The sequence below is a fragment of the Monodon monoceros genome, unplaced genomic scaffold (assembly GCF_005190385.1).
Source record: "Monodon monoceros isolate NGI ecotype Baffin Bay Population unplaced genomic scaffold, NGI_Narwhal_1 Super_Scaffold_16, whole genome shotgun sequence".
Lineage (NCBI taxonomy): Eukaryota > Metazoa > Chordata > Mammalia > Artiodactyla > Monodontidae > Monodon > Monodon monoceros.
Genome location: NW_021703772.1, coordinates 7,233,979 through 7,256,871, shown reverse-complemented (window position 1 = coordinate 7,256,871; position 22,893 = coordinate 7,233,979). Strand labels below are relative to the sequence as shown.

The 22,893-nt window shown below is 43.9% G+C and overlaps 1 protein-coding gene across 1 annotated transcript in view; it reads right to left on the bottom strand.

Moving 5' to 3' along the window:
* Nucleotides 1-22,893, bottom strand: part of NGEF (neuronal guanine nucleotide exchange factor) — a 111,443-nt gene that overhangs the window by 53,654 nt on the left and 34,896 nt on the right. Inside the window, exons 2-3 of the mRNA XM_029225613.1 lie at nt 21,374-21,713; nt 17,833-17,947 (exon numbers count right to left, since the gene is read on the bottom strand). Of these exons, the coding sequence (XP_029081446.1) occupies nt 17,833-17,947; nt 21,374-21,635 (377 nt within the window). The 5' untranslated portion in view covers nt 21,636-21,713. The remainder of the gene's footprint in view (nt 1-17,832; nt 17,948-21,373; nt 21,714-22,893) is intronic.

Sequence of the window (22,893 nt, the reverse complement as noted above, 5' to 3'; positions counted from 1 at the left end):
AAGCCCTCTTTTGTTTGTCTTAATTTTAGGGTTTCTATGGTTTTCCAATGGATTTGTAAATTCAGTGAGCTGTGTTGTTTGTATACATTTAAAAAAAAACGTAGCCTGGGAATTCCCTGTTGGTCCAGTGGTTAGGACTCTTGAGCTCTCAGTGCTGAGGGCCCGGGTTCAATCCCTGGTTGGGGAACTAAGATCCTGCAAGCTGCACAGCATGGCCCCAAAAATTAAACAAACAAATAAACAAATTCATTAATTTAAAAAACGTGGCCCATTTTGTAGGAAAAGAGCATTTCTACGATATGTGTGAGTGGAAGTATCAGCGGGGCTGCCGAGGCTGCCGAGGGACGGGCAGTGGGGTTGGCTCTGCAGCCACTCTCCCTTGACACCCCGCCCCGGGATTCCTGGCTCCACTTTCCCACTGGGGTGTGGGGCAGGGTGTTAGGAGATGAGGGCCTGGGGGAGCAGAGGAAGGCCTGGCTAGAAGAGCTGTATTCCGACTTTACAGAAAGGACAACCAAGGGGGCAGGACCTCTGTCCATGGACGCGTGCTGTTCCAGGGCCAGCAGGGCAAGGAGAGGGTCAGGGGAGGCTCTTAGTCCTGACAGTTGCTGTGACCTCAGGTTACTTCCAGGAGGTCCCCTCACCACTGCCTATCCCCCTGCCCTCCTCTGAGACAGTTTGTTCTGAAACTGTCACCATCAAAACCAGACTTGCCTTGTCTGCTGGTTCAGTCAGTTTCACCAACAGACGATTGATTTCACCACATGCTTCAGAAAAAAAGGAAGAACAGCTGACAAATGTGTATCAGCTGCCAAGTGTCCAGTAATTAATTCCACGAGTGAGTGCTGAGCATCCACACCCTAAGCCCCTGCAGACGACTAGGCCTCCGCACCCACTTTGGCCTAACTCTGCAAAGAAATAAATAGCAAGTAATTTGTAAAAATAAATAAATAAAAATAAAGTCAATAACAAGCAGCTGCGTGTTGCACACACTACTCAGAGCTTTGAGGGTGATTTATTTATTTATTTTTAATAGATCTTTACTGGAGTATAATTGCTTCACAATACTTGTTAGTTTCTGTTGTACAACAAAGTGAATCAGCCATATGCATACATATATCCCCATATCTCCTCCGTCTTGAGCCTCCCTCCCACCCTCCCTATCCCACCTCTCTAGGTCATATATGCAATGGAATATTAAAAGCCATAAAAAGAAATGAAATAGAGTTATTTGTAGTGAGGTGGATGGACCTAGAGTCTGTCATACAGAGTGAAGTAAGTCAGAAAGAGAAAAACAAATACCGTATGTTATTGACTTTAAATGGTCATTATGTGCAAGCCCCAAAACGACAGACAACGCCATGCTGATAATATTACACTGATGGTTTCCGAAAAGATGCTCGTTGAGGGCCCATTATTTCATCTATAGTTGCTGAAGGATTTATTTTATTGACTTACCCATCATAGAGGCCTAGTAAATACTTCTTGAAAAATTACTGGATAAATGGTACACTTAAAGTTGTAAACAGATTTTCTTTGTTTAAAAGTTATCTTAATTATGGGAATGGAAGAATTTCTTTAAGAATCTGATAACTTTAAGGGGAAATTTCAATTAAGACTTGGCATCTTTATTTTTCTTTTTTCAAGGAGGCCGGGTGTTAATGTGGGGTATCCGAGGTCAGATTCCCTTGAGATAAAGATTCGAATGCAGATGACTCCTTAAGGAAGAGCTCCCAGGAGAAACGAGTGAGGGAGTGGAGAAGCAGGACAGGGAGAAGAAATGCCAAGCAGAGGGTTTCAGGCAGAGTCCCAGTCTCAGCTGCCCCCACAGGGGTGTGGGACATTAACTGCCCCTCGGTCACAAGGAAGCTGGAATTTTATACTGTGGTGTCAGTCATTGCCTGAGGGCTGTGAGGGCCCTGCGTGTGTGTGTGTGTGTGTGTGTGTGTGCGCGTGTGTGCGTGTAGTGTCCCAGATGGCAGGGGAACAGGAGAAAGGCAGATGGGGTCAGAGGGATATGATGCCAAGCATTCTGCCCAGCATATTGTGTATATGGGTAGAATTTACCTTCTAGCGCAGTTTATAGAGTGTTCCCAATGTATTAGTTATCTATTGCCGTGTAACAAATGGCCCCATGACTTTGCAGCTTACAGCAACATTTATTCTTTCCTGGGCCAGGAAGCACATGTTTCTTTCACGGGGATGCGGTCCAGCTGCTACCATGTGGGCCTTTCTTGGGCTACCCAGTGTCCTCATGACATGGAAGCTGGTTTCCCCAGAGTGAGTGATCCACAAGAGGGAGAGACTAATGCCTGCTGCCTTTTATGACCTTGACTCTAATTCACATGCCTTTAAGCCTTCCTATCAGTTGGAAGTGGTCATGAAGTCCAGCCCACACTCAATAGGAGGCCATGAATACTGGGCAGTGGGGTCACTGGGTGTCTTGGAGGAGGAATACCCCACATTCCTTCAGCTTTTTGCCAGAAAATTCTAAGGACAACCAGTGTCGCTGTCCCATTGTGTGTTTGACACTCGCCAAAGCAAAGACGGCAAAGTGAACAAAGACACTGGGTCCTTTCTGCCGAAGCTGCTGTCCCTTTAGCCCTCCCTGGTTGACGAGGAGTTACCCTCCGGCAGCACGGGGTTTTCCACACATGCATCATCCCAGGCACTTCCTGTGGCCCTCTTTAGATGTAGCAGACTCTTTCTGTAAAATGAATTACCTGTGATTTGCTGTTCCGCCTTGAACCCAAATCCAGCATCTCATCTCCTTGGCTCACACACAGGTTCTTACATGTCTCCCCAGGCCAGGTGTGATGGCCTTGTCTTGGCTGGCATGTGACTTTGCAACCTGGGAAGACCTGACTCCTGGCATAGTAATTGAACTTGGCCGAAATAGAGCATGTGATTATCCTACAGTGTGGAGTCAAGATCTTAATCTGGAGGTTTTATAGTTGCATGGCTGGCAGTGTCAGGATTCAGGAGACAGGCAGTGCCAATTACCCACATCAGAGAGGAGAAAAGCAGGGGGGAGGTCTGACACTCCCTTCCAGGGCGCTGCGTGCTGCCTGCTCTTGGTGCCACCAGGGTGCCGAGGGCCACATCACTTGCTCTTTTCTCTCTCTAGCCGGCGCACCCCGCCCGTCACCCCCCAATTCCCTTACATGCAGTGGAAATCCCTGTACATTGTTTATAGGCGAAAGAAGTCATTTCTCCCATGGATTCTTTTTTTTTTTGTGGTACGCGGGTCTCTCACTGTTGTGGCCTCTCCCGTTGCGGAGCACAGGCTCCGGACGCGCAGGCTCAGCGGCCATGGCTCACGGGCCCAGCCGTTCCACAGCATGTGGGATCTTCCCGGACCGGAGCACGAACCCGTGTCCGGAGCACGAACCCGTGTCCCCTGCATCGGCAGGCGGACTCTCAACCACTGCGCCATCAGGGAAGCCCACTCCCATGGATTCTTGTGTGAAAGATGACTTGCTCAATGGTATTGCTGTAGTCAGTGTGATGGGAAGTTTTGAGTGGCAGTTTTTTATGGTATCTCCTTTTTTAAACTTCAAGTGTAGTTGATTTACAATACTAGTTTCAGGTGTACAACATAGTACTTCAATATTTTTACAGATTATGCTCCATTAAACTCCATTAAAGTTGTTATAAAATATTGGCTATATTCTCTGTGCAGTGCATTACATCCTTGTATCTTATTTATTTTATATCCAGTGGTTTGTGCCTCTTAATCCCTTTCCCCCATCTTGTCCCTCCCCCTCTCCCCACTGGCAACCACTACTTTGCTCTCTGTATCTGTGAGTCTGTTTCTGTTTTGTCCATTTGTTTATTTTTTAGATGTCACATGAGTGAAAGCATACAGTATTTGTCTGTCTGTGGCTGACTTATACCGTAAGCCAGAGGCAGGACATTGAAGTGAGGCTTAGTGGAGGCTTTGCTGCTAGAGTTGAAAGGTGGAGGGAAAGCACAGAGCCCCGTGAGGGCCTGGTGCCGTCCAGGGACAAAATCCAGGTTACCAAAGGATAAAAGGGCCGCAAAACCTTCAGCTGCCACCAGGAGGGTTCTGTTGGTGACAGGCTGGGGCTCACACCTCAGGCAAGGACCTGGAACCTGTGTGTTCTGCATGGTGATTAAGGCAGCTCTTTAAAGATAAAGCCAGTGGGACTTCCCTGGTGGCACAGTGGTTAAGAATCCGCCTGCCAATGCAGGGGACACGGGTTCGAGCCCTGGTCTGGGAAGATCCCACCTGCTGCGGAGCAACTAAGCCCGTGCGCCACAACTACTGAGCCTGCGCTCTAGAGCCCACAAGCCACAACTACTGAGCCCACGTGCCACAACTACTGAAGCCTGCATGCCTAGATCCTGTGCTCTGCAATAAGACAAGCCACCAAAATGAGAAGCCTGCGCACCGCAACGAAGAGTAGCCCCTGGTCGCTGCAACTAGAGAAAGCCCACGTGCAGCAACGAAGACCCAACACAGCCAAAAATAAATAAATAAAATAAATAAATTTAAAAGTAAAATAAAATAAAGCCAGAGTAATGCTAATGGAAACTGGAAATATGAATATAAATCCAAGGACAACACATAAGAACCATGTAATATAAGAAATGTTAATACGTATAAGAATTGCAGAGGAAATTCAAGCTATTCAAATTCCAGCAGACATTTATCAAGCACCTCCTATGTGGCAAGTACTGTTTTAAATGTTTTCCATACGTTCTTTCATTGATTTAATTGATTTCTTATGAGTCTGTGGAGCAGGATAATACTTATTAAATTTCAGAAACTTTTCTGCTGCTTGGCATTTGCTTTTTTCTTGTACACTGCTTTATCTACTAGCCAACGTAAGAGTTCCAGGATTTCTGGGAGATGATCTATCATTGCACCTAGTACCATTTTATTGATTATTCTCACGGTGATTACTATGTTTTTCCAATAGTAGATTAGTTAACTTCATGGGTCACTTTCTACAAGGAAATAGTATTATTTGCCAAACAACATTTTGGGGGTTTGTATTTTCTGACTTTGCCATCTTTTTGCTGGAAAATCTTGGCAACATAGTTAATTGCCTTGATCAATCTCCCTTTGAAAAGGGATTGGTGTGTCTACCTCTTGGTATTGATGGTTTAAATCTGAGACTGCTACTCCTACGTGACCAATATGCTCAAAATGAATGAATGAGAAACAAACAGTAATAAATCAGGCCAGAGGATAGTTGACATACATCCTCTTATGAAAATTAAGTGGCACAAACTTCTCAGTGATCTGCCCAGAGCCAGAATCTTCCTTGGAAGAGCTGTTCTGTGGATGCTCCAGGACACATAGTCAAGGTCACAGTTCTTTCCGTGGAGCATGAGTTGAAGTGATTGGGGCCTGGAAACCTTTCCAAGAAGGAATGCGCCAGAACCACACAACTAAAGCCCAACAATAGGCTTCTGGACCATAGGCTTTAGGGCACTGAGGCTTTCTGGGAAGTTTTCAGGGAAGTGGTTGCTAAATGTTCCTCTGAGTCACCAAATAAGGAGTTTTCTGATAGAAATCAGCACTCAGAACAGTGGAGGTTCTCAATAAATATTCATTAAATGACTGAACACATAAATAAATGGATTCCTCTGGTTTGCAGGGTGAAGCATCTGCCAAGAGTAATGATTTTTGTTTTAGAGCAGCTAACCATAAAAATGATTCATTCTTCCTACTGGTATATGGGTAACAGAACAGATCATCTATGAAGGCAACTGTTGATTTGTCCTCAGGGCTGCCACGTACAGCAGCTCAGGCTGTGCACTGCCCAACTCCAGGGGTCCCTTTTACATAGATGACAGTGTGAATGGTGCCCTCCAGACTTGGGGCCTGGAATCACATCCTCAAACAAAGGATGCTTCATTCTCAAATCTATGACAGGGGAGGCGTGCAACCAGATCATTCATTCATTCATTCATTAACTGTCTTAGGCCTGAGGATATGACCATGAACAAAGATGCCTTGAGCTAAGTATCATCTGATAGAAAAGATAAGTCATCAGGAAATTATAAATTAATACCTATGATGGGGATAGTACATGGTGCTATGGGAGCTCGAGAGAGGAGTTTCTAATGCAGCCTGAGGCAGGAAGTGTGACGGAGGGATGGAGGGTCAGGGAGGGCTTTCTGGAAGAAGCTAAGTGAGACCTGAAGGATGAATAGAAAGTATCCAGGCAACAGTGGTTGATGTGGGAGCAGCAGGTGCAAAGGCCTTGAAGTGAGAGCACTTTTAAATCCTTGAGATAAACAGGAAATGCACGTTCACTATTGATCATTGTTCTCAGCACTTTATAGATATTAACTTAGTTTTCTTCATCGTGCCTCCAGTGAGTTAAGCATTGCTATCATCCCCAATTTAAAGATGCGTAAATTGAGGCAAAGCAAGCCTGAGTAACTTGCTTTCACACCTAGTAAATAATGGAGCCAGAGTCAAACTTGCGAATCTAGATCAAGAGCCTGCGGCCTTTATTTTTCAAGGCTCAAGATATTTAAAAATTTTTCTTACATTTTGAAATAATCTCAAAAGTTGTAAGTACAGTACAGTACAAAGTACAGTACAAAGAACGTTTTTCTCTTTTTAACTTTTACTGAACTATTGGAAGGTCAGTTGTTGACCGATGTCCCATCATCCCCAAATACTGTTTAGTCTGTATTTTCTACAACCAAGGACCAACTCCTATATAACCAAAATATCACCAAAATCAGAAGGTTAACTTGGATACACTATTGCCAACTAGTGTTCAGACTCCATTCAGATTTCACCTGTTGTCCCAATAATGTCCTTCACGGCAGAAAGATCCAATCCAGACTCATCTAGTGTGTCTAGCTGTCTAGCTGCTTTGGTTTCCTTCAGGCTGGAATGGTTCCTCAGTCTTTGCCATTTGTAACCTTGACAATGATTTCAGGCCAATTATTCTGTAGACTCTTTCTTGATTTGGGTTTTCTGAGGTTTTCTATGATTAGATTCAGACTTTGCCCACCTTGTTTAGTTTGGCAGGTTTTTGAATTTTACCAAAATGAAATCACACTGTATGTATTCTCTGATCCCTCCCGAAGACAGATGCAGTTTATTGTTTGCTTGTATGTGCTCCACCCTGTCCGTGTGTCTTCTGGTTTCAAACTCGGCTCTTTTCCTCTATAGTATGAGGTGACTGAGGCTTGGGAGGAGTGAGGATTTATTTACCCCAAACCACATGCTGGTATGAGGACAACCCAGGACTCAAGCCCCGCTCTGAACTTCTCTGATCTCTTGCCTGTATGAGGATCCTTCTGGGCCTCCTAAGGTCAGAGCAGGGCGGGTCTTGAAGGTGAGAGAAACAGGTTTCCTGGATCCACTGCCCCAGCTTCCACATCCTCCCCAGGGCCAGTCCGGGAGGTAAAATTTTTGAAATTAAGAATTCAAAAGAGGAACTTCCCTGGTTGTCCAGTGGCTAAGACTCCTTGCTCCCAGTGCAGGGAGCCCGGGTTCAATCTCTGGTCAGGGAACTAGATCCCACATGTTGCAACTGAGAATCCGCATGCTGCGACTAAAGATCCCGCGTGCTGCAACTAAGACCCGAAGCAGCCAAATAAATTAATTAAAAAAAAAAAAAAAAGAATTCAAGGGCTTCCCTGGTGGTGCAGTGGTTAAGAATCCACCTGCCAATGCAGGGGACGTGAGTTCGAGCCCTGGTCCGGGAGGATCCCACATGCCGAGGAGCAGCTAGACCCGTGCGCCACAACTACCGAGCCTGCACTCTAGAGCCCGCGAGCCACAACTACTGAAGCCCGCACGCCTAGAGCCCATGCTCCACAGCAAGAGAGGCCACCGCAATGGGAGGCCCGTGAACCGCCACGAAGAGGTAGCCCCCGCTGGCCGAAACTAGAGAAAAAGCCTGTGCACAGCAACAAAGACCCAACGCAGCCAAAAATAAATAAATTTTATAAATAAATAAATAAAAGAATTCTAAAGAATTAGAGAAAAATACAACCAATAAGATACAGATTTATGACAAACAAAAGAAACAGAAAAATTAACATTATGCATAAGGGGTAGAACCAATAAAATAATAATTTAAGAACAAAATTAAGTTATTGAAAAGTTATGGTTGTAAACAGTCAAGCAAACAAAACGAAAGGACATATAAAACATTATAGCTTAAAAAGAAATAAGAAATAAAGCAATAAGTTAAGACCTACAACCCCCCAGAAGCTTAGGGAGTTAAACAGTTAAGTTAAAAACAAAATAAAGTGGCGGGGTTCAGGGGAGGATTTGATACTAGAGCAAAGCCAGAAGCACTGGATTTTATTAGTGGAAGTAATTATAAAGGTAAAATCTAAAAGGAAAACATTTAAAAGGTGATTTAAATAGAGGGAGAATAAGAAGGAAGGTGAAGCCTAAAAATTAAAAGAATGATAGGTAAAATAAACTAGAATAACCCAATTAAGGCAAAAGTAACCTAAAAGGACAACTTAACAAGTCAGAAGATGTCAACAGCTTAAAACACCAAAGGTATAATTACATAGGTAAAACCCATGCATCAGGGGCTTCCCTGGCAGTCCACTGGGTCCACTGCAGGGGGTGCAGGTTCAATTCCTGGTCAGGGAAATAAGATCCCGAAAGCTGCACGCCATGCAGGCAAGAAAAACAAACAAACACCTACGTGTCAAGCTCTGCCCCATGCCTATTATTATTACTATTATTGTTGTTTCAAATGTTAAAGGAGTTAGCAAATCCAAGAGACTGTCCACTTAATCCCTTAAAATCTGAGTCCTTTGCAAGTTCCTGAGCCTTTGTCTGGTCACCTCTGGGCAGAGCCGGAGGAGGGAGAGCTGGGGGTCATGCCCATCCTAAGGTCACCCTGAAAGAGCCACTTGCCCTGCAGCCCGTGTCAAGGCCTGGTGGGGAGGTGGGGAACACAGTCCTTCAACTTCCCAAAGGGAAGAAAAGTTTAGCACTGCTGAAAATAAGATAGAGCTGTCAAAAATATATGAAATTAGCCGCATAGTCACAGTTATATTTGTTCTGAGACAGTCTGAGAATAGAAACAATTTCAGAGACAGAACATCTAAACCTCTTCAGTCACCAAGTCCAAGTGGCCTGAGATCCTTTGAGCGTGGCAGTGTCCTTAGTTCACGTTGCACAGAAGGGGTGGGCACTCCCGGGCTTAGCCAGTGCCCAGGTAGAGGGATTGCCGGAGAGGAAGTTAACTGATGGTGCTCCATTTGCATTTTTATTGTTGAGGGTACTGGGTCTTCCTGTCTCACTGGAGGAGCTGGAGAAGTGGGTTATCTCCAGAAGGCAGCTGGGGCAGGCAAACCCTTCCGCATTAGAGCTGCTGCATTCTTGCCAGGACTGCAGTATTTACCTATCCCGGTGCCACTGTGACCTGGCTTTGTGAGAGCCTTGGTCTGAGCAGTCCTGGGCCACGACTGGACTAGTTTGCACAGGTGTGCCTTCAAAGGGTCGTCAAGTTCCCAGGCTGCAACCTCTGCCCAGGGAGCCTCCCTGCCTCTGCAAATACTGAGCACTCCTGGTGAGTCAGGCGTGTGCTAAGTGCTCAGGGGGAACAAAACTTGGCCTGGTCCTGCCTTCAGGGAGCCTGCAGTCGACGTCCCCTAGACCACCATGATCAGTGGTAGGGGTTGATGATTCTGCCCAACCTCCTGGAAAAGAGGACACAGGCAGGGGGATTGGGGTGGGGCCTGAAGGGCCTCTCTACTTCCACTCCTGCCTGTTTATTTTTGAAAAAATAAGCTCTCAAAAAATATAATAAGTCAGCTTTTTATTATGGAAAATTTCAAACATACACTAAAGTAGACAGAAAAGTATAATGAACTACCCAAATACCTATCACCAGCTCAACAGTTAAAGACTCATGGCTTATCTTCTTTTTTTTTTAATAAATTTATTTATTGATTATTTACTTTTGGCTGTGTTGGCTCTTTGTTGCTGCACGCAGGCTTTCTCTAGTTGCGGCGAGCGGGGGCTACTCTTTTTTTTTTTTTTAGGGGGGCTACTCTTTGTTGCGGTGTGCGGGCTTCTCGTTGCGGTGGCCTCTCTTGTGGAGCACGGGCTGTAGGCGCTCGGACTTCAGTAGCTGTGGCACGCGGGCTCAGCAGTTGTGGCACTCAGGCTCAGTAGTTGTGGCTCGCGGGCTCCAGAGCACAGGCTCAGTAGTTGTGGCGCACGGGCTTAGTTGCTCTGCGGCATGTGGGATCTTCACGGACCAGGGCTCGAACCCATGTCCCCTGCATTGGCAGGTGGATTCCCAACCACTGCGCCACCAGGGAAGTCCCTTTAATTTTTAAAATTTATTTATTTTTGGCTGCGTTGGGTCTTCGTTGCTGTGTGTGGGCTTTCTCTAGTTGCAGCAAGCGGGAGCTACTTTTCATTGCAGTGCGCGGGCTTCTCATTGTGGTGGCTTCTCTTTGTCGTGGAGCACAGGCTCTAGGCACACGGGCTTCAGTAGTTATGGCTCACAGGCTCTAGAGCGCAGGCTCAGAAGTTGTGGTGCATGGGCTTAGTTGCTCTGTGGCATGTGGGTTCTTCCTGGACCAGAGCTTGAACCCGTGTCCCCTGCATTGGCAGGTGGATTCCTAACCACCTCATGGCTTATCTTCTTTCATCCCTACTCCTACCCACGCCTTCCTGGGCCTGCATTATTTTGAAGCGAATCCCAGACATCATATCCGTTTCATCCAAAATATTTCAGAATATATCTCTAAAAGAAAAGGACTTTAAAAATAGCCATAATACCTTTAACATGCCTTAAAAAATTAATAATTTCTTAGTATCATCAAACATCTGATCCATGTTCAAATTTCCCTGATCGTCTTTGAAACTTGCCATTCCAGAAAAGGGACACAGTGTTTGTTTGAATCAGGATTCAAGTAAGGTCTATGTGTTGCAGTTGGTCGATGTTGCTTGAGAACCTTCGAATCGCTACCTCACTTCCTTGTTTTTTCCTTGAGAACCTTTGAATCGCTACTTCACTTTCTTGTTTTCTCCTTGTACTATGTTGAGAAATTGCGTCATCGGTCTTATCTGGATTTTGTTGATTGTGACAGCAGTGTGTTTTACTGGTTCCTCTCGCTCCTGTGTTTCTTATAAACTGGTAGCTCTAGAGGCTGATTAGAGTCAGGCTGCATTTCTTCAGCTCCTGCATTGCCCCAAATGACTGACTAATGGCAAAACCCAAAGCAGCTTCCTTGAATCAAAGAGGCAGCCGCCAATCTGCAGTGACTCAACATTTGTTTCTTGTGTTTACGGATTGTAAAGACTGTGAGGCTCTCCTAGTGACAACCCAAACTAGCATTTATGAACATCTGACAAGCTGCCCCCAGGGTTACAATACATGGAACTTGTATATTTCCATGGAAACCGGTCCCTCCCTCATATCAGCATTCAAAGACTCACAGTGCCATGCATGAGCCTTTAATGGCAGTGAGGGATTTCATGGCAATGATCATTTTGGAGATGGATCTAGGGATAATAGTCACAATATTTAATAATTAGGAAGGTTTGGCTGGAGCAAGTAGAGCAGAGCTGTTAACACTGAGTGAGGCTGCCCCTGGCTGCCCTGCGAGTGTTAACCCTGGGGCGACTCTAATGCTTAATACAGGCTGCCAATCCTTGGAACAGTTAGAAACTCCTGCAATTCCCTCAGGGCACTGCCAGGAAAAGACAAAGGCATTTTCAGTCGGAAGATCAGTGGACAAATATTTTAAGAAGCATCAGCCTGCTCTGTTCATGCAGAAAAATCGCCCCATGTGAAATTTTATAATGTAGTTTAATTTTATATAGAAATGTCAATTCATCAAAGCACATGTTTGAGTTCTTTTGTCATATGTGTGTATCTATATTTATCAATTTGGTACTTTTATGATATGAAATGATTTCTGGGACATTACATCTATAGTAAAGACCCAACTTATAACATCTTGACTTGAGAGGACCCTTAAGGGACCAATCTGGTGATGGACTGGGGGTGCCTCTGGGCTTTGCCCACTGTGGGCAGCTTAACAGTAACACCCTCCTTCTCACAGCCAAGTTTACCCTGGCAATACCTCCATCCAGGGCAGCCTGGGAAGTGGGAGATGATGGGGTGTGGAGTCTAAGCCTCTGGGTTCCTGGTCTGGCTCTCTTACTAGCTGTGCCACCTCAGGCTACTTACTAACTTTGAGTCTTAGTTTTCTAATCTGTGAGATGGGAATAATGTAAGAGAATTTAAAGCGATCGTACACATAAAGACCCTCAACAGACGTTAGTTCCCTTCCTGTGCTCCTCTTGCTAGCACATCTGTCTATAGTAATTGTGTTCCCCTCCTGCTGCACTGCCCAGCAGCACCATGAACCCCCTGCTTGTGGGCATATGGAAGAGGACTTGCAGGGCACCCTTGGGTGAGCTGCAGACAATTCTAGAACTTCTGGGGATAGGCACTGACCACTAAGAAGAACATCACATGCTTCATATCAGCACCACCCAAACTTCTAGAAAATGGAGGACTGGTTCCTTGGCCATCTGGGTCTCAGAAGACATTAATCCTCTAATCTAGCCTCCAGCCCCTACTGCTCTAACTTCCATTCTGCTGCTTCTCACCTCAGCCAAGACCCCTTTGGCATTCCCTCATGTGGGAAGCCCGGACTCTAATTACATGAGATACATTTTGGGTGCCTGGCTCTCCTTAACATAATTCTCAAAGATTCTCCCCAACACAGTTTCCTCTGAAGTGGGAATGACCTCATTAATCCTGCCTCCTATTCTTTTAGCTGATTGGTCCAGAGCTAAACACCTGACCCAAGGATGGCCAACCAGAATTTTTTTCCTTAGAAATTCTGTCTTAGAGACACAAAAATCCACAATGGCTGTGGAGAGCCAAGCTGAAAGTTCATATCGGCTATGGCTGCCATTTTGGGTCATGTGCAATGTGACAAACAGGAGAAGCTGGTCTGAGAAGAGAGCAGGAGAATAAAGCAGTCCACAGAGCAGAGAGGAGTGGGCCCCATGGCCCCTGAGAAAAGGAGAAAGTGGTTCTCCTGATGGCTTTTCCCTTCCTAGAGTTGAGCTTCATCTCTTTTATTTGGTTTCTTTGGGACTCCAGCATCCTTACCACATGCTTCTTTTACTTGAACAAATTTGAGTAGGCTCTGATCTTTGCAATCAAAGCAACTGTGACCAGGGAATGAGATAAGGATTCCTACTCTCACTACTTCTTTCAATATCATAATGGAAGTCCTCACCAGTGCAATAAGACAAGAAAAAACAAATAGAAGGCATGATGATTGGAAAGAAAGAATTAAAACTATCTTTATTCACAGAAGACAGGATTGTGTGTGTGGAGAATCGAAAGGAATATACAAGCAGAACTACAGTTGAACTCATCAAGGTCACAGGATACTGGGCGAACATGCAGAAATTAATTGTATTTATACATACTACCAATAAACAATTGAAAAATGAAATTACAAAACACAGACATTTAAAACAGGATGAAAACCAATGCATAGGAACAAATATAATGTGTAAATCTTCTATAGTATACTATAAAATTATTGCTGGATTAATTTAAGGAGTATCTAAATAAATGGAAAATTAGGACATGTTCATAGATTGGTACCTTGGTACCTGTTCAATCTTCAGGTGTCAATAATCTCCAAATTTGTCTATAGAGATAATGCAATTTTAACCAAAATCCTAGCAGACTTTTTTTCAGAATATAAATTGACAAACTGATTCTAAAATTTATATGGAAATGCAAAGGACTTAAAATAGCCAAGACAGTCTTAAAAAAGAACAAAGTAGGAGGGTTTACGCTACCAGATTTTAAAACTTAGCATAAAGCTACAGTATTTAAGCAGTGTAATATTGGCATAAGGAAAGACAATTAGATCAATGAAACGGAATAGAAGTCCAGAAAAGACCCGTGTGTCCGCAGTCAGTGGATTTTCGGAAAAACAAAATCAAAACCAAACAAAACACCAATGCAGTTCATCGGGGGAAGCAGAAGGTCTTTTTAATAAATGATGCCAGAGCAACTGGATATCCATGTGGACCATAGACCTACATGTGAAAGCTAAAAGTATAAAACATCCATACGAAAAGCATAGGACACTATCTCTGAAGTAGTCAAATCTTTCTTAGAATGGAAAAGCGCAAGCAATAAAAGAAAAAGAATTGATGTTAGTCTTCGTCAAAATTTCTGCTCTTTAAAAAACAGGGAAATTAAAAGACAAGCCACAGACTGGTAGAACATATTTGCAATTCATTTATCTGACCAAGGATTTGTGGTCAAGATACATAAGGAATCCTACAAATTAAAAAAATAATAATAAATGGGCAAAAGAGTTGAATAAGAACTTCACAGAAGAAGATACATGAATGGCCAACAAACATATGAAAAGGTACTCAATATCATGAGTCATTGGGGAAATACAGATTAAAATCACAGTGAGAAACCACAATATATTAGAGTGGATACAGTTACAAAGATTGACAATTCCAAGCATTGGTGAGGATCTAGAGCAACCAGAACTTTGATATCTTGCTGATAGGAGTGTAAAGTAGTCAATCATTTTGAGAAATTACTTGACTGTTTCTAATAACATTAAATAAACACCTATCCTAAGACCCAACACGTCCACTCCTGAGTACACACTCTGGAGAAATGAGTACATACATCCACAAAAAGACTTGTCTAAGAACATTCGTAGCAACTTTATATTAGTTGAAACTAGAAATAATCCAAATAGTCATCAACAGAAGGATGGATAAGCAAATTGTGGTCGTACTTCTCAGCAATAAAAAGAACAATCTGATAGACACACGTTGATGAATCTCAAATATTATGTTGAGCAAAGAGAGACACTATAGATGACACACTGTGTGATCCCATTTTTATGAAGTTCATGAGAGCAAAATTAATCTAACGGTGATAGAAATCAGAAGATAGTTCTGTCTGAGAGGGATGGGTATTAATAGGAAAAGGGTCTTAGCTTCATGGCTAATGTTCTAGATATTGGTCTGGTTGATGGTCAAGTGGGTGTATATGTATGTAAACGTTCATGTCTATGGAGTGAATTGTATCCACCCCGACCCAAATTCATATGTTGAAGCCCTAACCCCCAGTGTGATGGTATTTGGAGATGGGGTCTTTGGGAGGGTGGGGCCCCATGAAGAGGAAAAGACCAGAGCTCACTTTCCCTCTCCACTGTGTGAAGACACAGCAAGAAGGTGGCTGTCTGCGAGCCAGAACCCGACCATGCTGGTACCTTGATCTAGGACTTCTGGCCTCCAGAACTGTGAGAAACAAATTTCTGTTGTCTAAGCATCAGTCTATGGTATTTTGTTATGACAGCCCAAGCTGACTAATGCATTCATCAAGCTATATATCCAAGATTTGTACATCTTGTTGTAATGTAAAATTTCCTTTAATAAGTACTATTAAAATTGCCTTTATGAAAACATTTACTATAGTGACAATTGCAAAAAAGAGGGGTAAAATATTTGGGGCCCAGCATAACACTCTAGTCCTTCTTCAATTGCTTCCAGTCTTTGTACAATGTAGGGTTCTCTTTTATTCCTTTTTTTGTGGGGGGGTCAAATTTAGATCAGAGTCTTGCATTTATACACACAAATCAGCAAGGAGGTAGAGAATGATTTTCCTGGCTTAGAGCAAAGGGGATTTCAATAGGAATGGATGGCTAACAGCGTTGGGAAAGTGACCATGGAAACTGAACAAGAGATGCTCAGAGTCCACCATGGCACTTTACATGAGGCACACAGTATATAAAGACAGGGACACAAGAGATGTGGGCAAGAGCAGAGATTAAATTACTTTACACAAATAAAGATCTGAGCCTCTGAATGCCACGGTGCTGGTGAAATGAGGAGTAGTGAGTGGAAGGGGAAGGATGGCACTCACTAATAGTACTGCAGATGTCTCATGTCAAGCAAATATGGATGTGGTGGTTCATTAACTGTCGAATGGTAACGTTTCCCAGGAGAAACTCATATTTGGAACTTTACCTATAAAAGCAGTAACTCAAAGCTGTGGGAGCCTGACAGCCCAGCAGGAGGTTTTTGACTAGAAAGCTTTTCCATAGGTATGTTGTGACCTGCCTGACCATAGAAATCCAGGTCAGAAAACATAATAGAAACAAGTGTCACATTGGGACTCCTGAGACTGACCTAGATATGCTCCCCCAAACCTCTGTCCTCACTAAGCCCAAGACGGAAGGAAGCACAGGTGACTTCTGTAAGCCAGACTGACTCAGTGGGGAGCACACAGAAAGGGCTGTCATCTTCCCCTCGACTCCCCACTTCAGCCTGCTCTGTGGGTTGGTACTGCCTGCCCAGCCTTGGGTGAAATCTCAGGCAGACCACATGCAAAGTTTTTCCGGTCACCCTTAGCTTATAAACAGATGGCCTCTTTTGCTGGGTATAAAAAGTGCACCTGAAAGCTATTTCAAAACTCCAACTCCTTCCCATCCAGGCCTCCCACAGCCGGGAAGCCTCTGCTTCATGCTCTGTCTTCTCCCTGGCCCCCTAGCTGCACTTTGGGCCCTCAGAGTGGGGCAACTGTAGGGGCTCTTCAGAGATACCTTGCCAGGGGTCTCTGACTGCAGTTTTGGGGCATGTGCAAAGCTCTCAAGCTGGCCACTCAAGATGCCCCACGTTTATGCAGCCACTTTCTGGTCCACCTGGCCCCTAGCAGGAAGTCTTTTGGGTGGAGTTCTTTTTTTCTTTTTTTTTTTTTTGCGGTACGCGGGCCTCTCACTGTTGTGGCCTCTCCCATTGCGGAGCACAGGCTCCAGACACGCAGGCTCAGTGGCCATGGCTCACGGGCCCAGCTGCCCCGCGGCATGTGGGATCTTCCCGGACCGGGGCATGAACCCGTGTCCCCTGCATCAGCAGGCGGACTCTCAACCACTGCGCCACCAGGGAAGCCCAAACATAACTTTTATATGAACTGGGAAACCAAAAAATTCAAGCTACTTGCCCTGCTGCAAGATTCACTTTATTGTGATGATCTGGAACCAAACCCTCAACATCTCTGGAGTCTGCCTGTATTGTTAAGTAGGTTTCAAGATGGTATGTATATAAGATCCCATTTTTTGAAAAGAAAATATGCATAAAACATATAGAAAAAAAGACAAAACATTTACAACACATAAAAACCTCTGGGTGGTGGTGACGCAGTGATTTTTCTTTTCTACTTCTTCATGTGTTTAGTATCTAAAGTTTCCTAGTTTTGTGACAGGAGAGTAACAGTGGAGCTATTTATTTTTTTTTAAGGAAATTGTGGAGTTTTTTTTTTTTTTTAACTGACGCACTACTCAGAGATTTGAGGGTGATTTATTTATTTATTTTCAATAGATCTTTACTGGAGTATAATTGCTTCACAATACTTGTTAGTTTCTGTTGTACAACAAAGTGAATCAGCCATATGCATACATATATCCCCATATCTCCTCCGTCTTGAGCCTCCCTCCCACCCTCCCTATCCCACCTCTCTAGGTCATATATGCAATGGAATATTAAAAGCCGTAAAAAGAAATGAAATAGAGTTATTTGTAGTGAGGTGGACGGACTTAGAGTCTGTCATACAGAGTGAAGTAAGTCAGAAAGAGAAAAACAAATACCTTATGCTAACGCATATATATGGAACCTAAAAAAGAAAAATGGAGTTTTTAAAAACATGAACAACTGAAAATTATTATTATTTTTTAAACACAAGACACCCTTGTAGCCCCGTTAAGACTCTGCAGAACGACCCTTGTGACATTGTTGCATGAACCGACCCCTCATGATTTGTTGTCTCTCACCTTGCTCTCTTGGCTCCTAGGTCTGTCCGTGTTGATATTCTCCAGGGTCGAGTTCTGCTCTGGGGGAAATTCAAGTTCAGGGGCTCATTTACAGAGTTCCCATTTTCCAGTGAATCTGTGACATGTGAGAAATGTAGGGAGTTAGGAATGTGCATCTCATCTCCCCTTTTCAGGCAATTCTCTCTATGAGACTAGGTCAGTAGCAACTGTCACCCTGAGAGGAGAAGGAAGTGGAGTGAAGAGGGGTGTCCTTCCTCTCATGCCCCCGAAGGGGAATTTGCCACTTTTTGTGCTGTATTCAGTGACCTGCAATGCCATCACAATGAAAATCGTAATTATGGTACAAGAAACTTCATAGCCACACATACATCCATACACACATCCATCCATACGTGCATGTATAGCGGAAAAAAGAAAATCAGAAATGAGCTTGAAAACTTGGATACAAACCTGGTTAATGTCTTAGAGGACAATAGAACCATAACCACTGGTGTTGTCATTTCTACTGGATGAAAATCATTTGCAACTTATCAGTTTTTTAACATCTAACTTTACAATTTCTGAGTCCTAATAGATATTAAATAATAAGTCACCTGCCCTAGAGTGTCAGATCAACCGTAGGTGGCGTTGTTAGTTAATGTTCTCATATGACTTTGAAAGGACACCCCTTAGCAGATGAGATGGGGACTGTCCTTACTTTCCTGACCCAGATCACAAACCGTGACCCCAGAGCGCCAGCCTTGTTTCCTTGTTAGGGGTGGACGGGAGAAGCCGGGTGCTGGGTGACCTCCTCAGCAGGACAGTGTTTTCTCCTTGGACCCTGGATCAGGGGATGCTGGGCTGTCTTGAGCGTTAACTCCAGGGAGCTAAAATGAGGAAGTCACTTTACAAATAAAACTGCAAGTCTGATGAGAGTATTTATGGTCTGAACATAAATGGCATCTTTGGCTGTGGCAGGGCATGCTGTGGCCCGTGTGTCTACACTGGCGTCGGCAACCTCCACTCATCTCGGAGGCAACAAACTTGAGGCTGTCTCCCCATCAACCCCGTTTCCCTCTCCAGCCTCATCTCAGACAGAGCCCCACACCCACCTTTTCTCCTGCTCAGAAAATCCCCCACCCCAACTTTGGGCAGCTGATTCTGCTTTTCTCTCTGCTTTCAACGCTGTAACCCTGCAAAGTCCGATGGGGTAGCCGCTAGCCACGTGGGGCTATTACACACTTGAAATGTGGCTCATGTGACTAAAGTAAATTCTTCATTTTTTTAAAACTTAAGTTAATTTAAATTTAAATGTAAAAACTGATAGTTTCATTATTAGAAATCTTTTGAGGTTATTTGGAGTAATCTGGGGATTGTTTCTACTTTGATTAACTTTTCTGGCTGTACATTTAATAACCTCTCTGGCTGTAAACTACTTCTTTGACTGCACATTTTATGAAATCTAAATCCAGATCAAGAATTTCCAATTGCAAATTGAGATTGCAAATTGAGAGAGACTATAAATGTAAAATACCGAACAGATTTCAAAAACAGTACCACAAAAAGACTGTAAAATGTCTTATTACTAATTTTTATATTGATTATTGACGATAGGATAAAATTATAATATTTTGGATGTATTGGGTTAAATAGAATGCATTGTTAAAATTAATTTTACTCATTTCTGTTTACTTTTTAATGTAAAAAAATTTTAAACGACGTTTGTGGCTTGCATTACATTTCTGCTGGACAGAGCTGCTCTAACCCCCTTCTCCATCAGCACAGGTTCTGGGACTAGAAGAATCTGAACTCTAGACCAAGCCATACCACTCACTAGCTGTGTGATTTGGGGTAAGTGACTCAGTTTCTCAGGGCCTTGATTATTTTTTTTAATCTGTAAAATGGGTATGGTAAGAACTGCCTTGAAATGCCTGCCTATCTTAGCCAATAAGTACCCACAAGTGCTCAGCCAAGTTAAGCTGCTGTTCTTTCTGGCCATGTCCTAATGCATCCTTCAGGGCTCACCTAAAATATCATCTTCTTTGGGGGAATCATTCCTAACCCTTCCAGAGGGTCTAGTTTAAAGCCTTTGCCTCTCTTATAAACTTTGCCACATTGCTTGCAGTAAAATGACATAATTACAATATTTTGGGTTTCTCAAGGGCAGAGACTCCCACTTATTCATGTGTGTGTGCTTTTAACTCTTATGGAAATTTTCAAACATACACAGAAGTTGAGAGAGTAATATAATGTACCAACCACCCTGCTCCCATGACTATAGTATTCCCATTGTTGTATTTCTCTGGCTTCGCACGGTACTCAACCCAAAATTCTATGTTTGTGGTAGGTGGCAGACAACCACGCTTTCTTTGCTGCTCCTCGCATCAAGCAGTGGAGTTGATTTCTCCATCTGCTTTTATCTGGACTGGACCTGTGAGCTGCTTGGACAGAGAGAATGTGGTAGAAGTGACTGTGCAGGCTCTGACCCCGGGTCTCAAGACCTGGAGGCTTCTGTTCCTGCTTTCTGGGAGCCCTGCTGCCATGTGGACAAGCCCGAGCTAGCCTCCTGGAGAATGAGCAACACGTGGAGCAGAGACAAACAGTCCAGGTGAGGCCCTCGTGGACCAACCAGCTCACTAGCGGCCAGAGAGGCCGTCCTTGACCTTCCAACCCCAGATGAGCCACCAACTCACTGCAGAGGTCAGACAAAGTGGCCCAGACAGAGGAGCCACCCAATCAACCCCCAGAATCAAGAGAAATAATAAATATTGTTGTCCCGTCTCTATGTTTTAAGGGTGGTTTAACATGTGGCAAAAGGCTACTAGATAGAGTTTAATGAAAGTTTTTGAACCAGTTAATGTCTCCCCAGCACACACGGGGCAGCGTGCTATCTGTCCAGTGACAGCTGCCGTACCCCAGGGGCTAAGAAACTGTCACACGGTCCACAACCCCAGCCTGCTGCCCGCTCAGCCACGTGGGCAAGTCACAGGGGAAGGAGACTCAGCTCTGACAACCCCCGTTTGTAAACGTTTCTGGTTCTACTCAACAGATGTGCTTTGAGCAGATGAAATGTGCTAGGAGCTGGTTTAAAAGATTAAGGGATCCTGCTGCAAAGCTATTGCCGTGGTATTAATCTCTCATATTTTCAGGACAACAGAAACTCTAGCTATCATGGTGATGGTGAGAGAACAGGATAGAACCTCATGTTAGGAGAGAAACTCGTGTTCCCAGATATCCTTACACATAGACAACTGCAAGTCTCCCTTCTAGAATGCATGGAATCTGGGGGGTTTGCTGAGCCCTGGAACAAGACGGCTCTTTTAATAGAAGCCAGTCTTACTGTATCACTTGGGTCAACACTTTCTCCTGAAGTATCCACATCATCTTATTGGGGGAATTTGAATTCTTTGGATAAAGGCTTCAAAATGTTCCACCTTATTGAACGTGTTCCTTGTTCATTTTCAGTGCCTTTTATTCTCCTTTCATTTAAGTGGGCCTTTCAGCCCCAGTGACTCCAACTGGATGTCAAGGAGCAGCTGTGACAGTCGTCCCCGGTACTGACCTGCCAGGTGTCCGCAGTTCTGTTCGGGAGTGCCTCTGGCTTTGCCTTTGCTTCTGTGTCTCACGGTGCGATTGAAGATGGAGTTTCTCTGGATAGGGATGTAGTAATGGGGTGCTTTGTCTTGCATCTCCCGGTCGGCATGGGGCGTCCTCTCTTCTGAGAGGACCTCAGGTCTCACACTGGCCAGCTCACCAATCTCCCACGAACCCCTCACTGATTTCCTCTGGGGCTTTCCCAAATCCGCAGAGTCCCTGGTCTCCATGGAAATAAGTCCAATTGTTTCTCAGCAGAATGACTGGAGAACAATAACCTCTCTCAATCGTGCCTGGTTTTGAGTGCTCTAGAATCGAAAGAGAACAGTTTTCAGTCACTGTCATCACGCTAAAGATGCCATTCAGAGTATGGAATTCCACTCGCATTCAGATTTGAGGAAAATTTGAAATAATCTCTGCATCCTGGCGACCACATCTTTGTCAATGAAAATTACAGCTTAACCACTGCAATTCGGATGCATTCATGTATCATTTTATAACTGAGGTTTGTTAATTCTATTCAGAGGCAACACTTTTGGGGAAGACGCTGAAAGCGGCTTGTGTAACTAACTTTCAAGTACTGTAAACATTGGCTGAATAAATCAAGAGAGGGTAGCAAAAATGGTGAGGGGAACTCCAGGAAGCCAAAGCAAGGGACAGGAAGGTGTATGGCGACAAAAAGAAAGAGTCGTGGGAAGAATAGGAAGGGCCGTCAGAGAGTGACAGGTCCCAGGACAGTAAATTTAGAGACGGGAAGTCTTTTCTTAAATTATTATTTATTTTTTAATTGAAGTGTAGTTGATTTACAATGTTGTGTTAATTTCTGCTGTACAGAAAAGCGATTCAGTTATGCATAGATACCTTCCTTTTTTTCATATTCTTTTCCATTCTGGTTCATCATAGGGTATTGAATATAGTTCCCTGTGGTATACAGTAGGACCTTGTCGTTTATCCGTTCCATGTACAATAACTTACATCTGCTGACCCCAACCTCCCACTCCATCCCTCCCCCAACTGCCTCCCCATTGGCAAACACAAGTCTGTTCTCTGTGACCATTAAGTCTGTTTCATAGTTAGGTTCATTTGTGTCATATTTGAGATTCCACATATAAGTGATACCATATGGCATTTGTCTTTCTCTTTCTGACTTACTTCACTTAGTATGATCATCTCTAGGTCCATCCATGTTGCTGCAAATGGCATTATTTTGTTCTTCTTTATGGCTGAGTAGTATTCCATTGTGTATTTGTACCACATCTTCTTTATCCATTCATCTGTTGGTGGGCATTTAGGTTGTTTCCATGTCTTGGCTATGGTGAATTGTGCTGCTATGAACATAGGGGCACATGTATCTTTTTGGATTAGGGTTTTGTCTGCATATATGCCCAGGAGTGGGATTGCTGGATCATATGGTAATGAGGAGCCTCCATACTGTTTCCATAGTGGCTATACCAACTTACATTCCCACCAACAGTGTAGGAGGGTTCC